The following is a 27639-nucleotide window of genomic DNA, read 5'->3' on the forward strand; positions in this document are numbered from 1 at the left end:
TGCCGCGACGCCCCGTGAGTCACCGCCATGGAGCCGGAGCCAGAGCCGGAGCCGGAGCCGGGGTTGAGCTTGGGCTGGGCGGCGCTGGTGCTGCTCTTTGCCGCCTCGCTGCTCACCGTCTCGGCCTGGCTCCTGCAGTTCGCCCGCGGCTTGTGGCGTGGACGGCACCGGCCGGCGAAGGAGGCGCCGCCGCCGTTGCAGTCGCGGGGCCGAGCTGCGACTGCGGCCGCCGGCCTCTGGGCATCCCTGCGGCGCCTGGGCTCGGCCCGGGAAGGGGCCGGCTCCGAGGGAGCGGCGGGGGCCCGCGGCTTGCTGGAGTCGCTCTTCGCCTTCCGAGCCTTCCGCGATAACTGGCAGCGAGCCTGGCTGAGAGCCCTCAACGAGCAGGCCCGCCGGCACGGGGTAAGCAAGGCCGGGGGGCGGGACGGGGTGGGGACTGGGTCCCCTGGCAGCAGCACCCTCACCCATTCCCAGGCTGCGAGGGCAGGCGCTTGACTGCCTGGCCCCAGGGGGTCCCGGTGTGGAGGGGTGGCAAGCGGTGCGTCTGGGCAGCGCCCTCAGTGGGTGACACCGAGAGGGTGACAGGTGAGCCACCTGGGCCTCGAGCCAGCCTTCCTCGACTGCCTGCTCTTTCCCGGCACTGCCGGACCCCGCGGAGAAAGGGGCGTCCCAGGCTGAAGCCTGCGCGAGGTGGCACCTGATGCCAGAGGGAAGCACTCTGCACCTGTTCAGAGATCGGTCCCCAGCAGTCCTGCCGGTGGTTCAGCCCGAGAGCCAAACGCAGCAGCAAAGACGAAAGCGATGCGGGTTCCACTTTCTCCCCAAGGAGCTGCCCTGCCACCGCCGCCGCCAGGAGATCCCTTTCCACCCCCGCATTTTGCCCGCCCCTGTGCAAAGCAGTAGGTTCCTCGCCGGCGCTGTCCACCCACGCCAGCCAGGCCAATTTCTCGCAGAGGTTAGGGAGCAGCGACCGGGCAGGGGCACTTTGCCTCTAGGTGGTATCGTCCTTTGGAGAGGAAGGGGAGGCGAAAGTTTTTATTTCTTGCTTGTATATGCCTTTCCTTTCTCTTTTTGGGGAACCTAAAAGCCCCCAGAACTGCTTCCCTTCTGATTGGTGTATAAAGGTTTAGTGCATTCTCCCTCTCCTCTAATTTCGAAATGCTTTTTTTTTTAAAAAAAAGTGGGGGGGCATTATTCCAATAAAAATGGCAATAAATGGAAAGTCAGCCCTGATTTTTCCTGGAGAGTAAACCAGTTTGACTCTGTGTTGACTCTGGCACCAGTAAAGAAGTAGGGGAGGAAAGGGATGCTTGGCTGGGGTGGCAGCAATGTGCCACCCTTGTGCATCAAAGTTCCTGGGCTTCTCAGTCTTGCAGGTGCTGGGACTCCAGTTGGCAGACTCCTGGAACCGAACCCTCTTCCTTGGTGTTCCTGTAAACTACATAATCAAGTGTTTTGTTACATCAGCCAAAGGTCACTGCAATTCCATCTGGGGTGGCGAAAGTTTGCAAACAAGGGCAAAATACCAAGACTGCAATTATACTAAAGAGCATTGCACTGATAACAGGGTGGAGTTGGGTTCATCTTCCTTTGGGGGGGGGGAAGGAGCTGCTCTTTAAGAAGGCATTTTAACACAATGGGCAGGCACCCCACTCTCCTGGCTGCCTGGGCAGTGGCATTTTGGTATGTACAAGAGGCCAGGCTGACTCCTCCCAGTGCAAGCTGAAACCTTCACTTGCGTCTTGTTTAAAGTAAATGATACCAAATCCAAAGGAAAACTGCAACGGCAGCTGTGTATGGATGGAAAGCACCTTCCTAAGGGCCTCCTGTTTCAGTCTTCCCTCAGATCTTCCCCCTTCCCAACCCAAGGCTTTCCTGTGTGAGTTTTTCTCTCTTGCTGTCTCTCTTCTGCCCCAGCACCCATTGCATGCAGCATCCTGTTAATAGGGTTGCCAGACTCGGTAGAGGACAGGACTTCTGTGCCTTTAATTGCCCTGCTCTCTTTTGAGTCTGGAAACCTTAAAGAGAAACCAGCAGACCCTTTGTTTAATTTCCAAGCAAAGGGTCTGCTGGTTTCTCTTTAAGGTTTCCAGACTCAAAAGAGAGCAGGGCAATTAAAGGCACAGAAGTCCTGTCCTCTACCGAGTCTGGCAACCCTACCTGTTAAAGGAAATGCAAGCTGTCTTCTGATACTGTTGCATTTCTGTCACCCTATTTGGTGTGACTACAAATACGATGATGGAGAGAGTGAGTCTAAGCCAGCGCAGGGCAGCTTCATCATAAACTTGCATAGTGGATGTGGGCCAACCGGTACTTGCGATTCCCCATCTCATGGTGGCCTCTGGGAGTTGGTGACTCTTCCTCAGGAGTCTTTTGTGTACCTAGATAGAACTAGGGAGGGACACCTTGTCCAGCCCCACTCCCTCAGTGCTGGAAATCCAGAGCTTCTGCTGCTTCATCCACCTCACTTGGGTGGCCTCTATTCAAGTACTTCCAGCAGGAGAGAGCCCAGCCACCCATCCAGGGTCGCTGGTTCTGTTTCCAAGCTGCTCTTACAATCCAAAGGGTTATCCTCGTGTTCAGCCCAAATCTCCCCTCCTGTAATGTAAGGTTATTCAGTCTAGTCCTGCCTTCTGGAGCTGCAGAGAATGCCAGTCGTTGCCTCTTGCCTGCAAGAAGAGTACTTCCACATTCCTCCCCCTCTTCAGTCTTCTCTTCTCCCAGCTAAACCTACCTTGTTCCTTCAAGCTTTCCTCAGGGGACAACTTGCTTTCCATTCCATGGTCCACCTTTTTTGGCATCCTTTGAACCCATTCCAATTTGTTTGCTGCACTCCATAGCATGTCACAGGTGCTTCTCTGTTTTGCTACCTGTACAGAGGCTGGGAGCCATAAATGCCTTTCTTGGACACACAGGATAGCTCAGTTGGTTAGAGCATGGTGCTGATCATGCCAAGGTTGCAGGTTCGATCCTTGTATGGGACAGCTGCATATTCCTGCATTGCGGGGGTTGGGGGAGTTGGACTAGATGATCCTCAGCGTCCTTTCCAACTCTACAGTTCTATGCTTCTGTAACCATATGCAGCAGAATATAAATATGTTATGATTTGTATGCATGGTTTCCTGCACTAGACAGATTCCCAGGCAGAAAAATCCTCTTGGGTGAAGAAGCCTGTTGGAAGAACTTGGGGTATGCATTAGGTTCACACCCACCTACTTGAGAAATCTGCTCACAACTAGCCAGAGTGAGGAGATTGATAAGGGAGCAGGCATGACTAGCTCACTGGGTGGGAGGCAACGTTAGAAGCAAAAGGAATAGAATAAAGATGGCAGCTCTAGCTGTTTCCGCAAGATCTGAATTTTAAACCGGAGCCAGATTGAAAGAGCAACCGGTAATGACCTTTGCAGCGGCAGGGCAGAAACCTAATCAAGCTTGCAAGCTGTCAGCTGATCAGCGTGTGAAACTGGGCAGGAGCTTTTCCTGCCCTTTGTGAGGTGCTTCTGTGGTCTCAAAAACAAGCAGGTTTCATGTGACCAAAACCGTATGTAGGTATTGGGGTCCTTCTTCATTACAGATATTATGGAAGGAAGCTGGCAAATATGAGACACCATCCTCCTCTCTCTCTCTCTCTCTCTCTCTCTCTCTCTCTCTCTCTCTCTCTCTCTCTCTCTCTCTCTTTGCTAAAGAGCATCATAAGCCCAGTTGCTTGCTCCATCTTTCCTCTGTAGTCCCAACAACCTGCCCTGCATGTCTGCTTGGGCTCTCTTGGCATAGCTGGAATGTTCCATGCCTGGCAACCAGTATCTAGCTTTTCAGGATAGGCTGAAGCTTGGGGGGGGGGTCTCCAGAAGGGACCGACCCTGTTTGTAGAGTTTCTTTTCAAAGAGGAGGCTGCTCCTGTACTACCTGCCAGCCCTCTCGTTTAACATAGGTGAAATTCAGTTTCAGCAGAGTACTGATGGGCTTTGGTGATTTGCCACTGAAAACATTCTGGCCTCTTAATAAGAAGCTTTTTCTCTCTACCCCCCCCCCCCCGCCTAATCCACAATGACTGCAATGATGATGATGATCTTTCATCTGGGGAGCAAGGAGGGGCTTAAGGCTGGATCCTTCTCTGTGCAATCAGTGATGAAAACTTCTCTCTCTCCCTCTGAAAATCCAAGAGGAATCTGGGATAAATGTTCTTTTGGAGGCAACTGATCTCAGGTCCCCTCTGGATAGGATTATTTTTAGCTCCTTCTGATGTCACAGTTTCCCCCTCTTAGCAATTTGAATTGTAGAGAAGCCATACAGAAATCTAGCTCATGAAAAAAAACAAAAACCCTGGGATGATTGGGGGGCGGCGGCCGGGCAGGCGGGTGGGAGAGCTAATGAGAACTGGATGCGAGAGCTAATGAGAACTGGATGCTTGTTTAGTTTCATGAAAATGAAAATCCTTAAAAATGTGCTGGGTGGAAAAGATGTGGATGTATGTGGAACTTCTCTTCCTCTCCCCCCCCCCACCTCTCATTCCCTTTTTGCATTTCACAGTGCACTAGACTTAATATTCTACATATTTTGCCTCACCATTTCCCTCTAATTCTCCACCAGCATGTGCAGGAAGGAGACGGCAAGAGTTTGAGGCCAAGCTCTGTTTGCATTTGGGAGTGTGAAGGGACTGAGCCATCGGGCTTCACATCTTCCAGTGATTTATCACAAACAGCTGACTCAATGAACTTCTGTCATCTTTCCTGCTCATATTTTAATGACTTAAAGCATTATTGCTGCCCAAGCAGATGGGAATCACATTCTGGGGACTCATGAAATAGCAGTCTTTTGTTGTTCACAAGCATCCTGTTCAGATGACAATGCATCCCGAGATTTCTGGAAGGCATACAGGGAACCCTACACAACCAGATTAGGGTTAATTTATGAAAGAAGAAACCTTACTTCTAGATATTGGGTCATACTCTGCAGGCTTTCTGTCCCTTCCTGAATATTCTGAGTATTCAAGAGTTCTGGATTTTGCTGGTTCTCTTGCTATTGCTGTGCTTTCCAGGTACATCAACCTAATAGTAATGGGTTTAGAATTCTCATAATTTTTCATGTTCCCAGTTTTTATTCTTGTTGGCTTTGATGAAACCATACCAGAAACCAACTGTATATTTCCTAGGTTGCATTTTTATTTCACCCAGGGCTTTTTTTCCAGCCGGAGCTCAGCTCTGGCACTTCTCAGGTGAGCACCATTGCTATTCTTACAGAACAAGGGGAAAGTTTGTGGTGAGCCCCAGCATCCTCTTTTTCTAGAAAAAATGCCCTGATTGCACCTTACAGTTGTTTTCTCTTGTGTTAAATTCTCACATTTATTTTAGATGTTGACTTCTGCTCCTTCTGCGTTGTTCTTTCTTGTTAGAGCAGTCCAGGGATCACCATTCCTGCCCTTTGGGGAAGGAGCATTGCTCAGTGGTAGCAGAGCACTTGCTTGGCCTTCACCAGGTGATTAGGTTCAGCTCTTTACATCTTCAGTGAGCTGCTGCCAGTCAAAAGAGACAGTACTGGGGCAGATGATGGACAGATTGGAATCTGCCTTATACTGAGCCAGTTTACGTGAGATAAAATAGAGCTGGCAACACACATGGTGGCCTGAGATGGTTTGGCTGTCTCTGTTGCTGTGAGGACTCATACTGTTAGCATCATGGTAAGGCTGACAGTAGACCTTTACTGGCCACATTGAAAAGGACTTGACTTAACTTCGATCTCCAAGCATTAAAGTGTTTAACTGCCCTGGTCAGAATGTTGCTGAATTTTGCCAATTCGGATAACTTGTGTGAGTCATTTGATGGTGCTCAGAGCTGACTGGAGCAGGGCAGGATTGGGCTGCCTTTTCCTCCATCCTAGGGGCTTTGTGGCTTAGAGACCCTAATAGCACAGCATGCTTGCCATCCTCTGCAACCTTCTCTTCACCCAGTTTCTGTTTCTGTTAGCAGGTGCTTTCCTTTTTCGGAACAAATCCAAACCTATCTCTAGGCATTTTCTAGTTATGAGCTGGCACAAGAGGCACCGGTTGGAGAGAATGAAGGCTCACGATTGATCTTGTGCCCTCTGTACTAGTTGAGCAGTGGTGCCCTGGAGCTACTGCCCTCAGAAACCTGGATGCTAGAGGTGGCTGCTGTCCAAGGTGCTTCCCTTCCAGAATGGATCTCTGGGTTTTAGGTTTTATACTTGCTTGGCTTACGGAAGAGCCACAAGACCCCCTTCCCCTGCTCCACACAAAAAGTCATGGATTCATCAAGTTGGTCACAATGTGCTCCACTCCACAAGGCAAGCAAACAGCTGCTGAAGCCTCATGATACCCAATGTAGTCCATGTGTTAGACTGGGTGACTGCAATGTGCCTGGAAACTCCAGCTAGTGATTAGATTGCTGATGAGGGCAGGTGGCTGACAGCATGTGATGACTGTGCTAAAATATCTCTACTGGTTGCCCATTAGCTACCTGGGTAGGTTCAAGGCTCTTGTGTTGATCCACAAGGCCCTGAACAGCTTAGGTCCAGGATAACTGAGCCCTTGTATCACTGCTTGATCGTCTGCAGGAGCACAGTTATAGTTGTCCCCCATGGTATACAGATCCAACCAGCCTCAATCAGAAGTCAGGAATTTACCGGTAGTGTCACTTGTCCCATGAGCAGAGATTCGGCAGGCATTCATGCTGCTAACTTCCATGCAGCTCTTGGCTTTATTATGCTGTGCAGCTGTTCACATTTTTCCTTCCTTTTTCTTTAACTAGCCAGTCACTTTTGTGATTATTTGTATGGTTTTCCACCCTGATATTTAATGATGCAGTCATGCAGAAATACATTTGGAAATTAGAAATAAATACGTTATGCTGAAGAAGGTTGTCAAGGAATCAGGCGACCAGTGTGAGGCTCATCTCTCCCAAAGAGCGTGGCAAACTATAAATATAAATGACTTTTTTTGTTGTTGGTTGGGGGAAGATTAATCCCAGGGAAGGCAAAACCTTGTGAAAAAGAGATGCTTGCCTTATAGGCATCTCAGCCTTTGTAAACTAACAGAAGAAGCGATGCAAACATGCTATTGGATGCTTCAATCTACATCCACACAACAACCTTTCACTGATTTGTTGGGGGGTGGGGCATGTCTTAGCATCGTCTGAAGGTGTACCTGTGTCATAGCTGTCAACTTTCGGATTTGAAAATAAGGGATCAGCAGCCTCACCTGTCCCAGGGACAGTCTAAGCCAGGGGTAGACAATCTAAGGCCCATGGGCCGGATGCGGCCCAATCGCCTTCTCAATCCGGCCCGCGAACGGTCCAGGAATCAGTGTGTTTTTACATGAGTAGAATGTGTCCTTTTATTTAAAATGCCTCTCTGGGTTGTTTGTGGGGCATAGGAATTCGTTCATTTCCCCACAAAATGTAGTCCAGCCCACCACATGGTCTGAGGGATGGTGGACCGGCCCACAGCTGAAAAAGGTTGCTGACCCCTGGTCTATGGTATATCTAACAATCCAGGATAGTAGCGGGAAACGGCGCTGGAATAAGGGAATTTCCAGCATGATGATAATAATAATAATAATAATAATAATAATAATAATAATAATAAATAGTAATAAATAATTTATTATTTATACCCCGCCCATCTGGCTGGGTTTCCCCAGCCACTCAGGGCGGCTTCCAACAGAAAACACAATAATCTATTAAACATTAAAAGCCTCCCTGAACAGGGCTGCCTAAAGAGAGGGTTGACAGCTGTGACCTGTGTCTTTCTAGGGAGACCTGCCCAGGTTGTTGGTTGTTATGCTCTCAGTGTTGATGGTGCTTTGTGGAGTCTTTCTGGGCAGGGACCTGCAGGTTAAAGGTTCAAGACAAGGTGGAAGTGAAACATGGATAGGAGGTTGTGTCTCCAATTATATGACCTTGGTTTTCAGAAGGGGAGGAAAGGACTTGAGGGATGGTGCCAAAGGCCATATAGAACAAGTGGATCATGATGAAGGATTAGAAGGAACATAGAGCTGCTCTGAGGGCCACCAGATGGGTAGAGTTGTTGGAAGCAGATGGCGGAATGCGCAGGAGGAGCTGGGCAGGACTGTCTTGGGAGATGCTTGCAGAAAGTTTGATGGGGAAGGGAGTATGGCCTGAAAGGCCCGAATACCTCAGTGGTAGAGCACGGGGTTTTCATGCAGGTAGCATTTCCAGGTAAGGCTGGGAGGGAATCCCTGCCTGAAACCCTGGAGAGCTGCTGTCAGTCTGTGTAGGCAGCACTGAGCTAAATGGGCCAATGGTCTGATTCATTATAAGGCAGCTTTGCTAAGGACCAGGAGTTTTTTCTGGATCCAGAAACAGTCCGGAAGGCCTTGGTGAAGATGTGTTTTGTGGCTGGATCAACAAGAGAGCTGAATAACCTCAAGAGCCTAGGGGAGAGCTGCCCTTCCTTGCTGTGTGCTTCAATGGAAGAGGGAGGGGGAAGGTTGCAGCAGTGTCTGTTTGGACTGGCAAGGAAGGTGATGGCCTTAGTGCCTCTGACTGGGGGCAGGGAGGCCTTCCCTTGCTCTCCCTGCAGGGCAATGGCAGCTGACCAGCCAAACCTGTTTTCCTCCAGGTTGGACTAAGCTGCTTTCTTGGGCAAGCCCTCTTGCAGAGTGGAATTCACTGCCAGCAACCAATGTTTGCATTTCTCCCTGGAGATCAAGGCCTGTTTGGGGAGAGTCCCAGCCACGGGAGCGGAGGCTTCCTTCCCCAAGTTGGTGGCAGCAGAGAAAGGCTGTGAGTGGATCTGCCTCAGTGGATCCCAGCGACCAGAGAAAGGGGCACTTCAACAAACTGGAAGGAAGCCAGCCAGCCAGCCTCTCCTCTCCTCTCCTCTAGTTGCTCAGAGACTGTCCAATGTGACTGCCAGGGTCCTGCAGAGTGCGGAGGCAGCCTCTGTGCCGCCACTCGCTGGGCCAGCTTCCCCACCCCACCCCCGGCTCCCATGGCAACTCTGCCTTTGCTTAACCTGCTTGCCTTGGCCAGCCTACGGATCTGAGATTTGAATGGAGGGGAGTGCTGCTTTCACAGCAGCTCCTTGGCTGCTGGGCACACAGTAAATAATACCTTGAGAGGAGGAACTGCAGCAAACGGGGAGCTCTCCCTGCTGCTTGTGAAGCACAGAACTCTCTTTTCCTGCCTTCACTTTTGCCTTGTTGCCAAGAACTGCCCAGCAGGGCACACCAATCTCTTCTCTTTCCAAACAGGCAACCACTGCAGGGCTGTTATTAGAGGAGTTATTGATTCGGAGCTGCCTGATCTAGTTTTCTGCATGGTGCTTACCGGGTCAAAATCGCACAGGTCCAGACTTCTTATTGCTCACATCTGGGGGAAGCTTCACCTGCCAAATTTCCCCATTGTGTTTCTATTCAGCAGCACACAACCCCAGCCAGAAACTATGGTTTCAACCTGTGTGGTCCTCTCTCCCTCTGCCCCAGTACCACTTGAATCTGGAATTCTCCTGCTTCATCCTCACTTCTGCAGTGAAGTCAAGTTTTCTCCTTTTCCCCAATGAATTATGGGAGAGCAGCAGTGTTAGAAACTCAGATGTATAAGTTAATTGCCAAATGGCATCTTAAACCTAGGTTTTCGATGCCACAACAGAGTGTTTTTGTGGTGATATATTATTATTATTATTATTATTATTATTATTATTATTATTATTTATTACAGTATTCATTTAATTTCTAAACTGCTTTATATTTTAAAGAAAAAAATCTCAAAGCAGTTTACAACACATTAAATTTAAAACATCAAATAAAACAATCTAGAATAAAACAAATGCAATCTTCAAGGAGAATATTTCAGACCCTTCTCTAAGTGACATTTTGCTTTCACCATATTTATTTACCTGCTTGATTTATAGAGCTGCCCCATAGGTGGTGTAGTGGTTAGAGTGTCGGACTAGGACCTGGGAGATCAGGGTTCAATTCCCCACTCAGTCATGAAGCTCACTGGATGACCTTGAGCCAGTCATAGCCTTTTAACCTGCCTCATGGGGTCATTGTAGGGATTAACTGGGGAGGGGGTTGTGGCATGAACCATGTACTCTTTGGTGAAAAAGGTAGGATATACATGCAATAAATAAGCTCTTCTGCTTAGCTGTTTAAGAAACCTGGAAGGGTCAGCCAGATGGAAATGTCAGTTGTAAACCTGGCATCCAGAGTTTTCCAGGTGATCGCAATTGGACTCATGCCAGTTGCAAAATGCACCTGGCGCCTGGCTAATTTTGAACACTGGGTGGGTAGGGTGGGACAGTAATACTGATTTAACTTGCAGGGTTGTTGTAAAGAGTCCAACTAGATAATGTATGTGAAGCACTTTGAACATTTCGAAGAGTTATACAGTACAAATGCAAAGTCTTATTATTAGATGCTGCCTTTGGGGGTTCTCAAGCTTCTTTGGACTATAACTTGGTGGGGAGGTCTGACTTGCTAGGGTCTTCTTTATGGACTGAGAATTGGAAATAACTGGCTTGAAAGTCAATTCTGAGTCCATAAGCCAGAGGTGGAGAAACAGTGCCCTTCTCTGGACTGCTGGACTCCTACAATGCCATTGGCCACATTGCCTTGGACTGATGGGAGCCGGAGTAGAGCAACATCTGGATGCTTGCAGGGGATTCCTCGGTGGTCCATGAGCCTTGTGAAATGCCTCTGCCCACCCCCTGTGCCATGGCTGGTGTGGCAAAGCTTGCCTTGCCCATTTTCAACTGCAGTGGTACCTCGGTTTAAATACACAATTGGTTCCGGAAGTCTGTACTTAAACTGAAGCGTACTTAACCTGAAGTGAACTTTCCCATTGAAAGTAATGGAAAGTGGATTAATTAGTTCCAGACGGGTCCGCGGAGTACTTAAACTGAAAGTACTCAAACCGGAGCATACTTAAACAAAGGTATGACTGTATTTGTGTTGGGGTTTCCTGGCCTGGGGAGTAACAAGTTTTTCTTCTTGACCCAGAGCTCAGTCCAGATTACGTTTGAGGAGAGTCCTCAGCAACTACCGGCTGTCAAGATTGACCACGTGACGTGCACGGACCAGTCGGATCGCAGTATGGTAGGCTGCTGCTGTCACATTCTGATCCTTGTGCTGTTACGTTCCCCTGCCACCACATTTAGAGGGGAGCACAATGTTAGATCAGGGGGGAGCAGTGAAAGCCAATCGGAATTTGCTAGCCAGTGGCCTTCAGTGCTCAGAACCAAACCACTGGAAAGCCCGCCCTGATCCAGACAGCTGCCCTGCCCTCTTCCTGCCATTCTTTGCAATGTTCAGGCTCTGTTTTTGGATTGCAGATTCCTGTGTTAATTTGCACTCCTGAAATGGTTGCTTAAAGGAGCTTCTGCCCTGGGCCTGCCCAGCTTTGTTTAGTGTGGGCAGGAAGATTTGGCAGTCTCAGGAGCTACACAGACCTCCTGACAGATGCTCTTGACCCTCTCAGTGTCGGATGAAAACATACCTGCTGAAAACTACCAGTCTAACATTCAACCAAGAGCCTAGACCAGGGAGGGGAAACCTCAGACCCATGGGTAGAATGCGGCCCTTGCAGGCCTCTCTATCCGGCCCTTGGGACTCTCCTAGGCCGCACCCCTGACAGATCCTGCTCCGTGTCCTCCTTGAAAATTTTTTCCCATGCTGGAATGTGCCCTTTGATATTGTTGCTTGCCTGGGTGGAGGTTAGAGGGGTGTGTAAGCAAGCCTACTGTATGGAAGTCAAAATAGCATCTGTTGCTCCACCCACTTTTCTTCTGGCCCCACCCACCACTGGCATGTGGCCCTTAGCTGCTGCCTAGAAGGGAATGTGTGGCCCTCTGTCTGAAAAGGATTCCCCATAGACACTGGGGCTGTGAGGCAGCGGATCTGAAAGGGAATATTTTGGAGAAGGTCAAACATCATCGAGAAGTTAGTAGTGATTAGAGAGAGATGGTGTGAGAGCAACAGAGAAGGAAAGCTACCAAGGAGCATCATGAGAAACAAGTGGAGGCCAACAGGCAATCAAAGAAGAGTTAGCTGTTCTGTGCAGGATGTAGGCAGTGAGTCTTGCATGAATGTTTAATTGCCGCAGCAGCAGAGGCTGGAAGCTCCTGCCGTGACATGGAGAAGACCAGGGCAGAATCCGGGCAGGAAATCAGAAGAGAACCCATGATTCTCAGCAGGCATGAGGAGAAACACATTTGCTGTGGAGAGAATGAGTGTCCCCCACTTTGCACCATAAGCATGCAGGGGGGAGAGGGGGGGAGAGGTGTTCCTTCCAAGGCCACATGCTTGAGTGCAGGGTTTACATTTATGTATAAAATGAGAGAGATGTAGTTGGGGAAATAACAACAACAATAATTTATACCTAGCCAATCTGGCTGGGTTTCCCCAGCCACTCTGGGCAGCTTCCAGCACATATAAAAACATAGAATCATTTCCCCCTACCAGCTAACCCTAGTTATGCCCAAAAGGAGGTGTCTGGTATTGGGCGTAGTGGTAACAATGAACCCCTGAATGTTCCCCTGAACCGTCTTCACTGCCTGCTGCTCTTTGTCACCTGCCTTCTGGCTGGCCCTCCAGCTGGGCACAATGACCATCTCTCCCTTCCCGACTCTCCTTCCAGATGTTGTGTTGCCACCTTTCTGCCAGCACCCTGCAGTTCCCTGTCTCAGTCACTCAGCAGTCTCCAGCTGCCGTTTCCATGGACACCTATCACGTCACCTTGGCTGTGCTGCAGGCCCAGGTAACTGTGGGGCTGGGATCTGAGGCTTTCTCTCCTTCCCACCCCTGCCCACTCCACCACTCTGTGTCGTCCCCCCTGCCAGGAAGTTTGCCCTGGGCCACCCTCTGAGTTATTGTAGGCAGAGGCTGCTGCTAGCAGTGTTTGTGCCTGGGCGCATCTGCAGGTAGAGGCCTCTGCCTATTTTGCTTAAGTCTACTTTGCATAAAAGCTTGGGTTGTGATATTGTTTACTTGGATTAATATTGCCAGCCTACAGATTATACAAAATAGGTGGGTATAAATATCTTGGTGCAGATGATGTTCCTGGTGGTGGTGGTGGTGGTGATGACAAGACTTTTATTTTTCCTGGGCCAGTTGGAGATCCACCTGGAGGAGATTCAAGATGAAGGGTTGCTGGTATCCTGGGCATTCAAAGACAGACCAGAGCTGAACCTGTCCGTCGTTCCAAGGCTCCAGCTACGTGAAGTGAGCAAACAGATGAGGAATGCCGGGTGGGAGGTCACACTTGCCTGTTCTGCAAGGAGGAGCCAGAGGACTCCACTGGTCCTGACTCTACACACATGACTGCTTTAGAATTCTTCCCTCCTGCTAGAGAAAGCTCAGTGTCACACCCCTCATTTGGCTACTGTGTGTGCAAGGCTAGTGAGATTGCAGCAGAAACAGCAAAGCAACTTGGCGAAATCAACTAGTTCATTATGCCAAAAGCTTTAATGACCTAGAGCCCACTTCATGCGGTGCATGGAGACTTCTCCAAAAAACTGCAGTCATATATACACATGGGGGGGCGGGGGAGTGGCGCCGGTGGTAACGGGGGGCTAGAATTGTAACCAGGGAGGTCAGAGGGAAGTTAAAAGTACAGATTATGCTGAAGCTGATTGGTGACCCTTTGCAAACGGGTATTGCTCTTAACACAAATATTCAGCAGTGATAAGCAGTGAATGTTTTTCCATCAGGGCAAATGGGGGGGGGCTGCCTTCCCCATTTCAGTCTGCTTTCAGCCAGCCCCCACTTGCCTGCCTTCTTCCTTACAACTATCAGCATTGGCTGTCAGCTTCCTCCTCCTTGGCCCCTTGTAGAGCTCAAAAGGGAGGAGGATGGGGACAAAACTAGAATTACTTGGTTTCACCTACCAAGGGTTCCAGCCACTACTGCTGGTCAGCTAATGAAGACATGCAGCGTGCTGAAAATCTGTTACTCTGATTCAAGCCATCAGTAATAGAACCAAACTCATTACCATGCTTGTCCTGGCTCACCTCCATGCTCCAGCAGGGTGGACATATGTCCCTGTCTTTCATGCAAACCTACATGGGCTTGCTTGCTGAACGTGATGCTACATTCAGAGGGAGCAAATGTGGCTTCTCTATAACGTGAGACATCTTAGCATAGGAAAGTGCTGCCAGACTTGCCTTGCTTTTCAGCGGGCCATTTCTGCAACCTGCTCAGGATGCCCCATGAATCTGAAAGGACCTGCGTTGCGTGGGGTGCTCAAATGAAAGCTTTGTATTCTACAACTCCTGGCACCCAGATGGTGCTATAGGAACACTTGATAGGAGCTCCTTTCCCGGGGTCAGTGGAGGGTGCAGCTTGCAGACTTAACATCTAGAATAAGAGAAGAACATACGTTTAGAGAAGATTGGAAAATGTCTATTGAATATATGGGGGGGGGGAATGTGTACACTTGAAAATGTTGGCAGCATTAAGATAAATTCAACAAAGTAAATAAGTTTTGATGGATATGATAGCAGAATACTATTGTTTGTTGTTGTTTGTATTTTTTTTAAGGAATCAATTAAGATAATTTTTAATCTTTAAAAAATAAAAATAAAAGATAGTGGAATACTGAATGGTTTTGTTTTAGTAAAATATGCAGGGATTTATGATATGCAAAATGAACCAGGGGAAAGAGAAGAAGGGAAGTCATTAATATATTAAGGATGTTTAAATCAGTTTTTTAAATTGTAAAATAGAAAATTTAATTTAAAAAAAGTACACACACACACACACACACGGAACACTTGATAGAAGCTCCTTTCCTGGGGTCAGTGGAAGTCTTGAGAGTGATGCCTCCCTTTGGCTGCAGGTGCCTTTTAACCTTCCTGTAAAGGAGGGACACTCTCTGCAAGAAATGCAATCTTTTCCACCTTCTGGGCTTGTTTTCTGACCTTATTTTTGTGATCCAGGAGAATGACGGGAAAGTGGACCTGTCCACCATAAAGGACCTGATTGAGGACTCTGTCGTCAGCACTCAGCCTGCCATGATGGTGAATCTGAAGGCTTGTGTCGCTGGCAGCAATGCGGTAAAGATCTTTCCCACATTGGCGTGTTTTCCCCACATGGAATTGCTGTGTGATTGCGGGGTTGGGTAAGGGGGTGGTGGTAGGGGAAGGCTCATGGACAGCCTCACCTGGAACCAGGAAAAAAATTGCCTCTTTGCTATTGAGTGAGGGGACTCTTCCTTCTAGCCCAGTACGAGCGGGGGAAGTTTGGTATCGGCCTCGGCTCCGTATACCTGAAGGAGCGGCTCCCCCCCCCTGGGAGAAGTGAGGTTACAGAGAACCAGGCAGAGGGTCTTTTCGGTAGTGGCCCCCGCACTGTGGAATGCCCTTCCATCAGATGTCAAGGAAATAAGCATCTATCTGATTTTTAGAAGACACCTGAAGGCAGCCTTGTTTAGGGAATTTTTATATGTTTTATGGTGTTTTTAATATTCTGTTGGGAGCTGCCCAGAGTGGCTGGGGAAACCCAGCCAGATGGGTGGGAAATAAATAAATAAGATTTTATTTATTTATTTATTTATTTATTTTATTTATTATCCACACCCCTGGATGTAGCTGGCATTTATTGTCAGCCATTTGGTTTTACAGCAAGGATGGGGAGTTTTGGAAATCCAGCTCCCATCAAGCCTAGCCCAATGATTGAGATTGATGTGAATTGTGGTCCGGTCCAACCACCTCTGCAGGTCCCCATTCATGACTTGAGGGAGTTGGGACTGCATGTGCCAGTGGTTCCCTGCTCATGTCCTTTCCTTCCTTGTTTATCTCAGGTGTCCTGCAGTAAACTTTCCCAGGGGTCCCCATCCAGCACAGCTGCCCCAGTGGTGCCCAAGCTGCTTCTCCAGCACCTGCGAGCTCTGCACTTGGGCTCTGAGGAGACTCGAGGTATGATTGCAGGCACAGGAGATGTTTCAGGCCTTTGGCTGCTCTGCGGGGTGGGAGTGAGCACCTGTGTTTGAAGGCATGGCATGGGGCATCCTGGGCCAGCTTTGGGCTAGGTGTGAAGACCTAATGTTGGCTGCATCCTCTTGTAAACGGATTGACACGGTTTTGAAATATCTATTCCTACCTGGCTGGAAAAGAGTTAATCCACCTCCAGCCTGACTGACATAACATTCTGATGGGGGCGGGTCTGTTCCCAGTTTAAAAGGAGGGAGTAGCGGTTTTGTCAGTTAAGGAGAGGGGGAGGGAGTGGTTAGATGTGAAGAAGAGTTGAGAGGCCAGGAGAGTGGGGATCTAGATGAGGTTCAGGAAGGCTAGATGTTAAGTGTTTGACGGAGATTACCTACATCCGAAATGAATCTTATAAACACATGAAATGTTAAATAAATAACTATGTTCTAATAAAATTCTTCTCTTTTGTGCCAAGAAGTATCGCCATTATTTTTCCAGCAAGGTATCAGGACTCACAGAAGTGGTAACTCATTAGAGGACAAAACTTAGCTCAGGAAAGGAGGCAAAAGTTTGTGTCTTAGAGTAACACTGAGGAGGCTTAGAAAGATAACCTGAGGTGTCCACAAGTTGCCAGCGTGGAAAGGGGCAAACTTTTACAGTAAGGGGGAATCAGGCCCCGAGAGGGACCCTTTACTGGTGACAGGAGGTTATTCTTTCAAACAGCCTAGAGTTTTTCCTTTGATATCAGGCCACGTGAGCTGGAAGGAGGGTCTCTTTACTTATAAACTCCCAAGTATAAAGTGGTTTATTTGGGAGGCGGCGGGAGAAGAGTGTGTGTGGCTTCACCTCTGGATTCCTGTGTCGCGTTTTAGTAATAGAGAGAGGGACATTCGTCACACCTCTCACTTGCAGAACCAAGCATGCCTCTTGCCAAGGGGTGAAGGCGATTCTGTAAGCAGCATCACTACATAGCCACCTGCTTGGGGCTTTTCAAAGGGTTAAGACTCTGAAGGGAGAGCCGGATTTCAGGGGATGGGTGACTTTAGAAGTGCGGGTTTCCTTTCCAGTCCGCCATGCATGTGCTGAAGATGTGCAAAGATCTGGGTGGGAATCCAGGTGAGTTGGGCTGGGCAGACAAATCCCTGCTCAGCCTAGTGATGCTCAGCGAGTGGCCCCTATTGCTTCTTCTTTCTGGGCAGCACCTCCCAAGGCTTCTCAGGTGTCTGCACGGCCTCACCCCAATGTTGCTCTCTGTCCCTTTTAGGAAGTGGGCAGTTGTGTTGCGTGGCAGAGCTGGACAGCCCTCGGCAGCTGAAGAGGACGAAGTTGGTGCCAGCCAGTAGCTCCAGCCCTGCAGCCAAAGTGGAGTGGGCAGACAAGCTCGTTCTGTAAGGAGCAGCGGTTTTTTGTTCTTTTGCATATTTGGGGAAGGGTGTGTTGGCTGGCCAGAACCCAAGGGCTTTCTGGAATAGGCAGCGCCATCTCTGGTTTGCAGCCAACTTCCTTGGACTGTGTGTCCTGCTGCAGCACTTCAATGCTTTCCCTTCAGCACCTCCACCCAGAGGGGGCAGAGCAGCTTCCGTTTCCCCTGGAGAGCACTACTCATGGACCTCAAATTTGAGGATGGGAGAAGGAGCCCGTGTTTTGCAGGGGGAGAGTGTTCTAAACCGCTGAATGCCTGTTTCCTCTTCCTGTGCCTGGACAGGGAGCTTGGATCGAGGAGCAGAGAGCTGAAGCTGAGTGTGCTTGGGCGCAGCAGTTCTGGAGAAGGTAAGTGTTTTCTGGGACCAGCCATGGAGCTGAGGATTGCTGTAACCTGTGGGTGGCCAAGGCTGCTGGGCCTGGTGGCGGCTCTCAAATGAAGTGTCAGGGACTGGCTGGACACTGAGAAGCGGTGGCTGGATATTAATGAGTGGTCAGTGGGAGCAGCTAGGTTGGAGGCTGACTTGGAAGAAGGGATCAGTGATTTGGGGGGGTTGGACTAGATGACCCCTGGGGATCCCTTTGAACTCTACAATTCTCTGTTTCTATGATTTAAGTTGGAATAGCATGGGCTGCTGCCAGCGCCTGGAACCAAGGAGAATCTCCACTTGTGTCCCCTCTTTGTTGCTTCTCTCTTGCAGATGTGCTCTTGGGATTTGCCACTATTCCGCTGGACTCCCCCTCCAAAGAGCCACGGGGACAGCGGCAGTACGCACTGACCCCAGGAGCTGTCAGGAAGCTGCCTGCAGGAGCAGCTGTTGCAGTGGAGGTGAAGTGTGAAGTGACAGGCGAAAGGGGCAAGGATTCCATGCAGGAATCTCTGGAGTAGAATAACCAGCGGCCTCTGCAGGGCTTTCCCTCTTTCAGTTTGAGATTCTGTATGCAGATGTTGGGGAGGGAGAAGCAAGGGACTGAGACTGAGACTGAAGTGGTCCAGCTGCAACTTACTGGAGGGTCCCCCGCCCACCCCCACCCCTGCTTCAGAGCCATTAGCCACAGGCGCCGGCCTCCTTCCTTGATGTTGCCACAGTCCCTTGAGGGGCACGGACCCTTGTCTCCCAACTGAACCAACTGGAAGCTGCCTCATCCTGAGTCAGACCCTTGTGTCCATCTAGCTCATATTGCCTACACTAACTGGCAGTGCATCTCCAGGGTTTTGGGCCAGGGAGTCTCTCTCAGCTCTGCCTGGAGAAGCTGCAGGTGAAACCCGAGTATTTAATGTTTGATGTTTCAAGTATTCTGTTGGGAGCCGCCCAGAGTGGCTGGGGCAACCCAGTCAGTTTGGTGGCATATAAATATAAATTTATGAGAACCGCCCTGAGACCTTCGGGTATATATAATTCAATAAATAATAACAAATAATAAAAATGTTGTTGTTATTGTTCTGCGTGCAAATCCCTCTCCCAAGGCCAGGCCAGCTTTATGTCAGGCAATTTGGCTGCAGAAAGAGCAAAGCAGGCAGGTTCTGGGGTGCTGGTCTCTTCCTGTTCTGGGGCAAGAAGATCACCCGCTGTTGGAGGGAAGCTGGTTCTGCTGATGGGGAGCTGCTGAGCTGAGTGCCACCCCCGGTGTGTGTCCATGTGACCCCACCTCTGTCTGTCTGAAGGGTTTGCATTTGGCTCTCTTGGCAGCTGCTCTATCAGGAACTGCCGGAGCTTCAGCTGGCCTCTTCGCTGCGCACCAGCATCACCCCCACCAAAAAGATTGAGATGGACCGCACCATCATGCCTGACGGGACCATTGTCACCACCGTCACCACCATCCAGTCCAGGCCCAAAATGGACTGCAAGATTGGTAAGGGGACCCTGCTTTCAGGGTGTGTTCACCTGTCTCTCTCTCTGTGTGTGTGTGTGTGTGTGTGTGTGTGTGTGTGTTAATTCATTCACAAGCGCAGTGGTGCTGCTTTCTCTGCTCCTCTGGAATGGCAAAGGGAGCCAAGAGGGAACTGCAGTTGCTGGAGAGGCACCAGCAATTTATTATGAACCCAGCCTGTTTGCCAAATGGGCCATAGTGATGGGAGTAACACCTTTCTGGAAACAGAGCATCTTATCCAGGATCTGGAGAGATACAGCAAGTAGCTGGTGACCGATTTGTAAAGGAGATGCACTTGGCAGCAAGTGCTGTGAGAGGCAGAAGGACCTCCTCACTGCAGGGTATAAACAGAATATTATTATTATTATTATTATTAGTAGTAGTAGTAGTAGTAATATTTTACTTGTCCCTGGTGTGGATCTCTACAGGTGAAACTCGGAAAATTAGAATATTGTCGAAAAGTGCATTTATTTCAGTAATGCAGCTTATTATTTTTATTTTTATTTTTACAAATGCTTTCTTTTGGAAATTCTGCAGTAATAAAACAAAAAGTTACAATAATACAAAAATAAACATCGCTATTACATTTCATTAATTACATTCCATTTATAATTGAGCCGCCTAACAACAAATAATTACAATTACAACAAATAAAGGCTTGACATATCTTGCTTTGCATGTCATGCATCTATCTCATATATTGGTTTCACCCTTTTAAATTGTGTTACTGAAATAAATGCACTTTCCGATGATATTCTAATTTTCTGGGTTTCACCTATATTTCTGGGGCTGAGGTCTCATGAGCCTTGTCTTAAAGTTCATCCAACGCTTTCAGGCAAAACATACTTGGTGGGTAGAGGAGGATTTCTCCCGATGGAAATGGCCCGCTTCCTTCAGGGCTGTTGTTTATATAGCAACCCCTCTGCTTTGAAGTCCCTGCCTTCCCTTGGATATTGGGCCCTGTGCAGCAGTATCACTCTGACGTATAACAGCACGCCTGCTTTGAGGATACTGGATACTGAGTTCTATCAGGGCAGGGAGTCTCCCACCTCCCCAGCAAGTGAACCACATGCCTATTGTAAGAAAGCCTGGAAAGGGGTGTGTGTTTGTTTGTGTGTGAAGCATCTATTGGGTCCTGCAACCCTGTTTGCTGATTTTGCACCCCTTTTCTTTTGGAGCCCAGATTCACCCTCAAGGTCTCCATCGAAGGTGGAAGTGACAGAGAAAGTGACCACGATGCTTCCAGAAAATGGCTGTCCCAGCTCTTCCCCCTGCAGTAGTAGTAAGTCACCAGGGAGCCATTTTTTTTTTTGTCCTTGATCACACTAGAAAGAGCTGCAAGGATTAGGCCAAGTGGCATCCCTTTCCCTGCCCCACATCATGCCAGGGAAATGCTTGAAGAGTCCTTTGGGCCCAGCTGGAGATGAACCCATGGAAAGCTTGTCCTCTTCCTCATCTATTTTCTTGCTGGCTTGCTTTGTTCCTGTCTGGGAGGAGACCAGGATGAGCCACTGAGAAGCCTGTGTAGCGTAATTGTGAGTGTTGCACTAAGTACTTGGGAGTCCAGGGTTCAAATCCCCCCACAGCCATGCAGCTCACTGGGTGATCATGGGCCAGTCACCATCTCCTCTGCCTAATCTACTTGGATTGCTCAGAGGATAAAACTGAGGTGGGGAAAAGGGAGGGAGCAAGAGCCACATACACCACCCCGAATTCCTTTGGAGGAAAGATGGGGTGAAAACAGAGTGCAGAAACTGGCCCACCTTGTATATTAAAAGCAGACTGCACTTCAACATCTGTTTCGATCAGTTTGGACCTCCAATCCAGTGTTTCCCAAACTTGGGTCTCCAGCTGTTCTTAGACTACAATTCCCATCACCCCTGACCACTGATCCTGCTAGTTAGGGATGATGGGACTTGTAGTCCAACAACAGCTGGAGGACCCAAGTTTGGGAACCCCTGCTCTAGACAGTACGAGTGGCAAAGAAGGAAGGTCTTCCACACTTTTTTTCACTTTCCCCATAAAACAATACAATGACTCTCAAATATCCACGCATGTGTGTGTGTTTGTGTCTCCTCCAGGAAGCAGCCACGTATCCAATGGCTTGGACCCAGTGGCTGAGACGGCAATCAGGCAGCTGACAGATTTGACCAATAAACCTGCCAAAAAGACCCCGACAAAGCGAAGTACACTGATAATCTCGGGAGTTTCCAAGGTAATTGCTTATCTACTTGCTTGGAGTCAGCCATCCTTTCTTAGGAAGCCCTGAATGATGAAGAGGAAGGAAGAGATAGTCCTGATCAGAGGGTGGGGGCAGGGAGACAGTGACCACTTTTGGCTTCTGTTGGATCATTCTTCTCACTCGCCTACCCAACCCAACCCCAGGTACCAATTGCCGAAGACGAGATGGCTCTCTCTCTTGGTTACGCTGCCTCGCTGGAGGGCAATCTCCAGGATGACTCTATTGCAACCGGCATATCTGAATATGGGCAGAGCACCACAGATGCCACTCAGCAGCTGGAAGCCTCATACTCTGCCCAAAGGGAGCTGGATGAGACGACGCGCTCGGACATCTCCGAAAGGCCCTCGTTGGAGGATGTGGAATCCGAAACAGGCTCGACAGGTGCTCTGGAGACCAGGAGCTTGAAAGATCACAAAGGTGAGGCTGTGTGTGTGCCCAGGTGGTGCCCAGAACCTCAGCAGAGCTTCACCCTGTTGCTTTTGGCATCAGAGAAGCTCGGATGGTGGCATAAGATGTGGCAGAGTCCCCTGGATGTTCACGTGTTTCTCTCTCCCACTGCAGTGAACTTCCTCCGGAGTGGCACCAAACTCATCTTCCGGAGGAAGAACAAGCAGAAGGAAGCCGGCCTCAGCCAGTCTCATGATGACTTGCCCAATGCCGGTGCTAGCTCCTCTGGCAGGAAAAAATCTGGCAGCTTCTCTCGGCGCCTCATCAAGCGCTTTTCCTTCAAGTCGAAGCCCAAACCCAAGGCCAACGGGAGTACATTGGCCATGGACAAGCACTGAGACGTCAGTGGTCAAACGCTGTTCTCTAGGAGCCCCCTTTTGTCGAAGCTTTCCCTACTCCGTATCTACATCACAGCCCAGTTTCTCTCTCCTCCAGAGTCTACCTGGATGGTTGGTGTTTGATGTTTGGAGCTTTTGCCACGTAGCTACTGTGAATGCCGCTGCCTCCCAGAGGAACAAATGGCACACAATGGCCCTGTTTGTAGCTGATCTGTGTGCACTGTCTTGCCGTGGCGGGGGATGCAGACCCCCCCATGCTACCTTCAGCCTGAATTTGAAATCCTGGGAGTGCGCAAAGGAGGAGACTTTGGTGGTTGGCTTAACAAGAACCCCTCTCTCTGTGCTGGGCATGTGTATAAGACATGGTTACAGGGAATGAGGTATCAATTGATTCCAGCTTATTTGGCTAAGCTGCTGGTGTTTGCCCAATTTGTGTGGACATGTCAAACTGGATGAGCCTCCTTGAGGAATCCAGTGGCTTCTTTCCTCTTCCATGGAGGCAACGAAGGTCACCGTAGTAGGAACTCCCAGTTGTGGCCCTCCGATACAGAGGCATCTGCTGCCACCAGCACTTACCTGGCTTGTGTCTTACGGAGATGAGAAGGGGACCCTGCACAGTGTTTGGGCAGGGGGAGGCCTCTGCCTTCTATAGAAAGAAGTGGCCCTTTCTGTGTTTTGAACCTTCTCTCTGACAAACTGGGATTAGCTTATGTGGAAGGACGGTTGCTGATCTGCCCTGCGTCAGGGCATGGAAGAGAACTCGGTGCTGCAGGAAACGGCTTCCCAACTCCCTTTGAGCCCGGAGAAAGGTCACTCCAGCAGAAACTTGTGCTTGACTCTGAGTAGGGCAGAGGGCTGAAGCAGCTCTCCTGAAATGAGGCCTTGTGTGTACCTGAGTGAAGTTGAGCAGCACCTTTTGTAAAATCCTGCCGTATCCTGACAGGCAGTGTGTGTGATGGGAGGGAGGGAGGGATGGGAGGGAGGGAGAGAGGGATCTGCTTAGGCTGGGCTGGTCCCTCCCTGCAGCTTACTGAAAACGGATGAGGGGTAGGGGTGGGGGCAGGGGCTAAGGAAACGAACACTTGGGTCATCCAAAAATTCAGTACTCAGGTTTTACAACAATTGCGGAAGACACTTGCCCGAGACAAAATGTATTTTTCTTGGAAGCAGAGACTGCAGGGCATTTTAGTCCAAGGAAGATGCTGGAGAAGCCCAGCCATAGTGGGGTTAATGAATCCAAGCAATCCTATCTGAGTTCTGCAGAGGTAAGGCTTGGCCAGCAATGACCGGGCCACTGGCAGCCTCTGGCTTCATGGTGTCTACTCCCTCCGTTTTTCCTTTTTCCTCTAATTTGTGTCTTCAAGCGAAGTTGCCATCGTCTTCCCCTACACGAGGCCAGCTGCATCCTTTTGGCAAATCATGGCTTGTTCTGCAGTGCAAAGCATACCTAGGCAACCCCTTGCTGTGCTGCAGTTGTGGCTTCCTTGTCCCCTCTGCAGACCCCCTCTGTCACCATTGTAGGCTGAAGGTAGCCCTCCATCCCTCTTAGTTTTGGGGTCTCTGTCTTCATTGTGGTTCAAAGTGGCAGAGGCTGAAGAGGCTGGATTCTGTCTTGGGGTTGGAAGAAACTATGGGGAGAAGTCCTCTTGGAGGGTGTGCTGTAGGGAGACTTCTGGCAGTGCAGAGCAAGGGCAGCTCGACAGGATAGTGAATCTGCCAGCCTCTAGTTGTTGCTGTACTGCAGCTCACAGAAGCCAGCTGTGTCATGGGTGATGGGAATTTCAGCCCAGCAGCATCTAGAGGCCCATAGGCTCCCCAGCCCTGGTATTGAAGGAACACTGTGGAAAGGGAGATGTTGAGCTGCTGCCCATCCCCAGAGACTTCCTTCCTGCTAAAGCACTAGTGGAGAACCTGCTGTTGCACTACAACTCCCACCAGGCCCTGCCAGCCTGGCAAATGATCCGGGAGGGCAGGAGTTGGAGTCCAGCAACATCTGGAGGACTGCAACAACCTGACTGTTCTGTCTGCACAATGGCTGCACAATGGCTGTCTCAGCCTTGGACCAGAGACTCCACCGCATTTTAACAAATTATTGGAATTGGTCTTTATTGGATAAAAAATAATAATGGGGAGGTGTGGCGGTTCTTATCCAGGGGATGCCCACATGGTATGTTCCTGTAAGGCTATTTCAGCCACGGAGAAGGCAGATACTTCTGGAAGCCATTTGTGCACAGGGTAAACCGATAGCTGCACTTGCCCATGTTGACCAAGGGAGGATGGTGGTGGCAGTACAGTACAAGTTGAACCCCCCCCCCAGTCCATTTGAACTGTGAAGATAGGCTGTGCTGTGTGCATTGCTCCCCCCACACCTAATCCCCCCCCCAATTCACCTACCTACCTACTTATCTCCTGGGCGAAACCCCTTCACTTGAATTAAGCAGTTTGAACACTGCAACTTTGTCCATCTTCCCTAATTTGTCAGTTCACTAATCATGGATTCCTTAGAGGTTTTCAGGGGCTTCTTCTACTCTCTGCACTTCTGGCCATTTTTGCATTTCTGAGTGGGGTATAGATCGGGATCACAGTCTTAAAAAAAAAATACGGGATCACAGTCGTAAAAAATAATAATAATACTCCTACTTATTCTTCCACTCTTGTTTTCATAAGGCTTGCTTCTTGGGGCTGCATAAATTTGCAACAGTGGTGGTATGCTTGAACCGGATGATTGGCAGGGGCTGCCTGCACTTAGGCATTGTTCTTGGCAATTTTTTTTTTTTAAAATGCAAGGGTTTCACTACAGACTTGATGGGCATGCAGACAGATTTAATTTTTGCACACTTAAAAATTGATGTCAGGGATCCTGACAGAGGAAGCCTTCTGGCTGCAGATGGGTATGGGTCTCCCTGGGATCATCTCCTCTTAAGAGACTTTGAAATGTTTTTTCCTGTTCTTGAGATAGGCAGCTGAAGGTTCCTGGCCCCACCTTATGCTAGGAGTTGAGGCTTCATCGCCATGGCACTTTAGCCCAGGTCTTTTTTGCTTTTAAAAGGCTGCTGATGGTTCAGGTTGGTCAGTGTATATACACAGCTTGATGAGGAAATCAAACATACAGATCCCTGGATTCAGGTAATGAAGGAATCTCCAAGCCAATGACCATCAAAGAATTAAAAAGCGCAGGCTGAGCACAGCACAGCATGGAGATGTGTATCTTGAGTAGCTCAGACTTGGACCCGCTATGCTGCCAACAGCTTGTATGGGGGTGGGGGTGGGGGGTTAGGGAGAACCTTTCCACTGCTCAGGGTTTATCAAGCTGAGAAATGGGCACGAGGGTCTCCTCTTGGGAACTGCATTATGTGATAAAAAATTCCAAGGCAATGAAATGTGACAGACTCAGATGAATGTTCAGGGTGGTGGTGGTGGCTAAATAGTAATTTAAGGTTCTGGCATCTTCTCCTTTCAGTTTCTCCCTGTGGAAAAAAGGACTAGCACTTGCTTTTGTCAACTTTTGAATGCAACAATTTGTGGCCTTGTCTTAACACCTTCCACCCCACCCCAACCTCCAAGTCCAATTTCCACCTGGAGTTAGGAAAACCAAACCTGGCTGGTGGCATAGGGAAGAGGGAGAGGAAGTGTTAATGTCTCACTGCCAGGCACCAGCAGGAAGGTGAGGGCGGAGCACCTTGAACATTACTTAGGTTGGAACAAGCTGGGTCCCCTCGCCTTCTCTGCTCACCGCTTGTCCATCTACATTCAGTTTCCTTTCTCCCCGGGCACAAGGAGTTTCTCATTTCATCCTTGCCATTTTAATAGGAAGGATAGCAGGCTGTGAACTCACGGGCAGGTAATGGCTGCCCACCTGAGGCAGGATGGGGCAGTAACTAGGCAGGGGGTGGAGAAATCTCTGCTTTCACAACGCTTTTTCAGTCATGTTTTGGGGTGGCAGCGAGGAGCTCCACAAGGTGGGTTCTGATGGGAAGCTGAGCTGCTTTGTCTCCCCACCCGACCACCATCCTTTACTGCTTAGCCGTCACTGCCCTCTAGGCTGTGTCACCTTTGTGCAGGTGCTGGACCAAACCCCCCCCCCAAAATGGAGCCCAAGCTCACATGCTCCTGCTCCCCAAACACATGGGCTCCTCTGTACCTGAGGCCTTCTCTGTGGGTGGATTGTTGTAACCCCCAGATTGCTTAGATTAAAAGAAATAGGAACTGTGTAGATATTTAAAGGACTAGAAAAAAATATATTTAAGGATGATTGTGAAATTCTGCACCTTTGTATATGTTGGAAAGTTCCACTGCTGTGTGATGGCCTGGACTTTTAACTTATTAAATGGAATTGGAACCACAAGCGGTCTCCACCTTACCTGTTTCTCATAGCTGCTGGTTGGTTGGGGTTCTTTCCGGGTGGGTCACAAATACAAATCTCTCTTCGACTTGCTTGTCAAAACAGAGACATACTCTTTTTTTTGAGTTGTCTAAGTTGCTTTCTTTTGCCCTTGCATTTCTGACAGCTGCAGCAAACTCTGGCAAGGAAGGTTTCCTTCTGCGTGATCTGTATGTAGGGGGGAAACACACAAAAACACCAACCCTCTGGAAAGTGCTGAGTTAGTGATACACTGACTCCCCTGCTCTTCCTTCCCCTGCTCCATCAATCTCTCTTCACCCTCGCATCACACTCTTTCCGCCCTCCCCCCTCCCACCGCAACCGCTTCTCTATCCAGTCCTCCAAGCGCTCTCCAACGTGCTGTAACCAGGCAGCCCTTGCAGATTTTGGCCACTGGGCGGCAGCACGGGTGAGAATACCCCGCAAAGTTTTGCAGCACCCGAAAAACAAGCAAGTTTGCTAAATCGGTGGATCTAAGACAGGCATCCCCAAACTGCTGCGGCCCTCCAGATTTTTGTCCTACAACTCCCATGATCCCTAGCTAGCAAGACCAGTGGTCAGGGAAGATGGGAATTGTAGTCCAAAACATCTGGAGGGCCAAAGTTTGGGGATACCTGATCTAAGACAAGTGATCGCCGGCGTAGACTCTTTTTTTTGCACAAAATACGAGGGCTCCCTCTCGGGCACTTGTAAGCATGGCTGAATTCAGCCTTTGTGTCCCGAGAGCAGCTCATTCCATCCTCTCGTTCCCTACCAGCTGCAACAACTTGTCTAAGAAAACAAGGTGAATCAGGAGCAAACTCTGGTTAAAGGTGTAGCGTGCAAACAGCCTGTAACATAGACGGGGGCATCCAATGACGCTGAATGTTGGGAGGTTCAAAGCAGACAAAAGAATGGGCTTCTCTCCACCGTACAGAGTTTAAACCGTAGGATTGTCTCTAGGAGCTGCCCCACCCCTCTCGTTGTTTTACCCCTGCCAGCCTTGCTGCACTGTGGTGAGGGGGCATAGCCAGAATTTGTTGGGTTGGAGGGGCTGG

The 27639-nt window shown here is 49.3% G+C and overlaps 1 protein-coding gene across 1 annotated transcript; it reads left to right on the top strand.

Annotated features, from left to right (window-relative positions):
• Window positions 1–27: 27 nt before the first annotated feature.
• Window positions 28–23160, top strand: C2CD2L (C2CD2 like). The gene is made up of 14 exons (XM_035140026.3): window positions 28–402; window positions 10979–11074; window positions 12615–12734; window positions 13088–13198; window positions 14914–15030; window positions 15777–15891; window positions 17165–17288; window positions 17606–17670; window positions 18024–18151; window positions 19014–19176; window positions 20378–20476; window positions 21276–21409; window positions 21580–21853; window positions 21998–23160. The coding sequence occupies exons 1-14, from the start codon at window positions 28–30 to the stop codon at window positions 22219–22221; spliced, it is 2145 nt and encodes a 714-aa protein (XP_034995917.3). The 3' UTR covers window positions 22222–23160.
• The last annotated feature ends 4479 nt before the right edge of the window (window positions 23161–27639 follow it).

This window comes from Zootoca vivipara, chromosome 14 (genome assembly GCF_965207765.1).
Source record: "Zootoca vivipara chromosome 14, rZooViv2.hap1.1, whole genome shotgun sequence".
Taxonomy (NCBI): Eukaryota; Metazoa; Chordata; class Lepidosauria; order Squamata; family Lacertidae; genus Zootoca; species Zootoca vivipara.

What these genes read in the sequence shown, in the direction of transcription:
- C2CD2L (XM_035140026.3), top strand. Translation starts at nt 28, where the DNA reads ATGGAGCCGGAGCCAGAGCCGGAGCCGGAGCCGGGGTTGAGCTTGGGC. An exon ending in CTCTTCCCCCTGCAGTAGTA is followed by an intron (nt 20,477 to 21,275) that starts GTAAGTCACCAG and finishes TGTCTCCTCCAG; the next exon opens with GAAGCAGCCACGTATCCAAT. An exon ending in TAATCTCGGGAGTTTCCAAG is followed by an intron (nt 21,410 to 21,579) that starts GTAATTGCTTAT and finishes ACCCAACCCCAG; the next exon opens with GTACCAATTGCCGAAGACGA.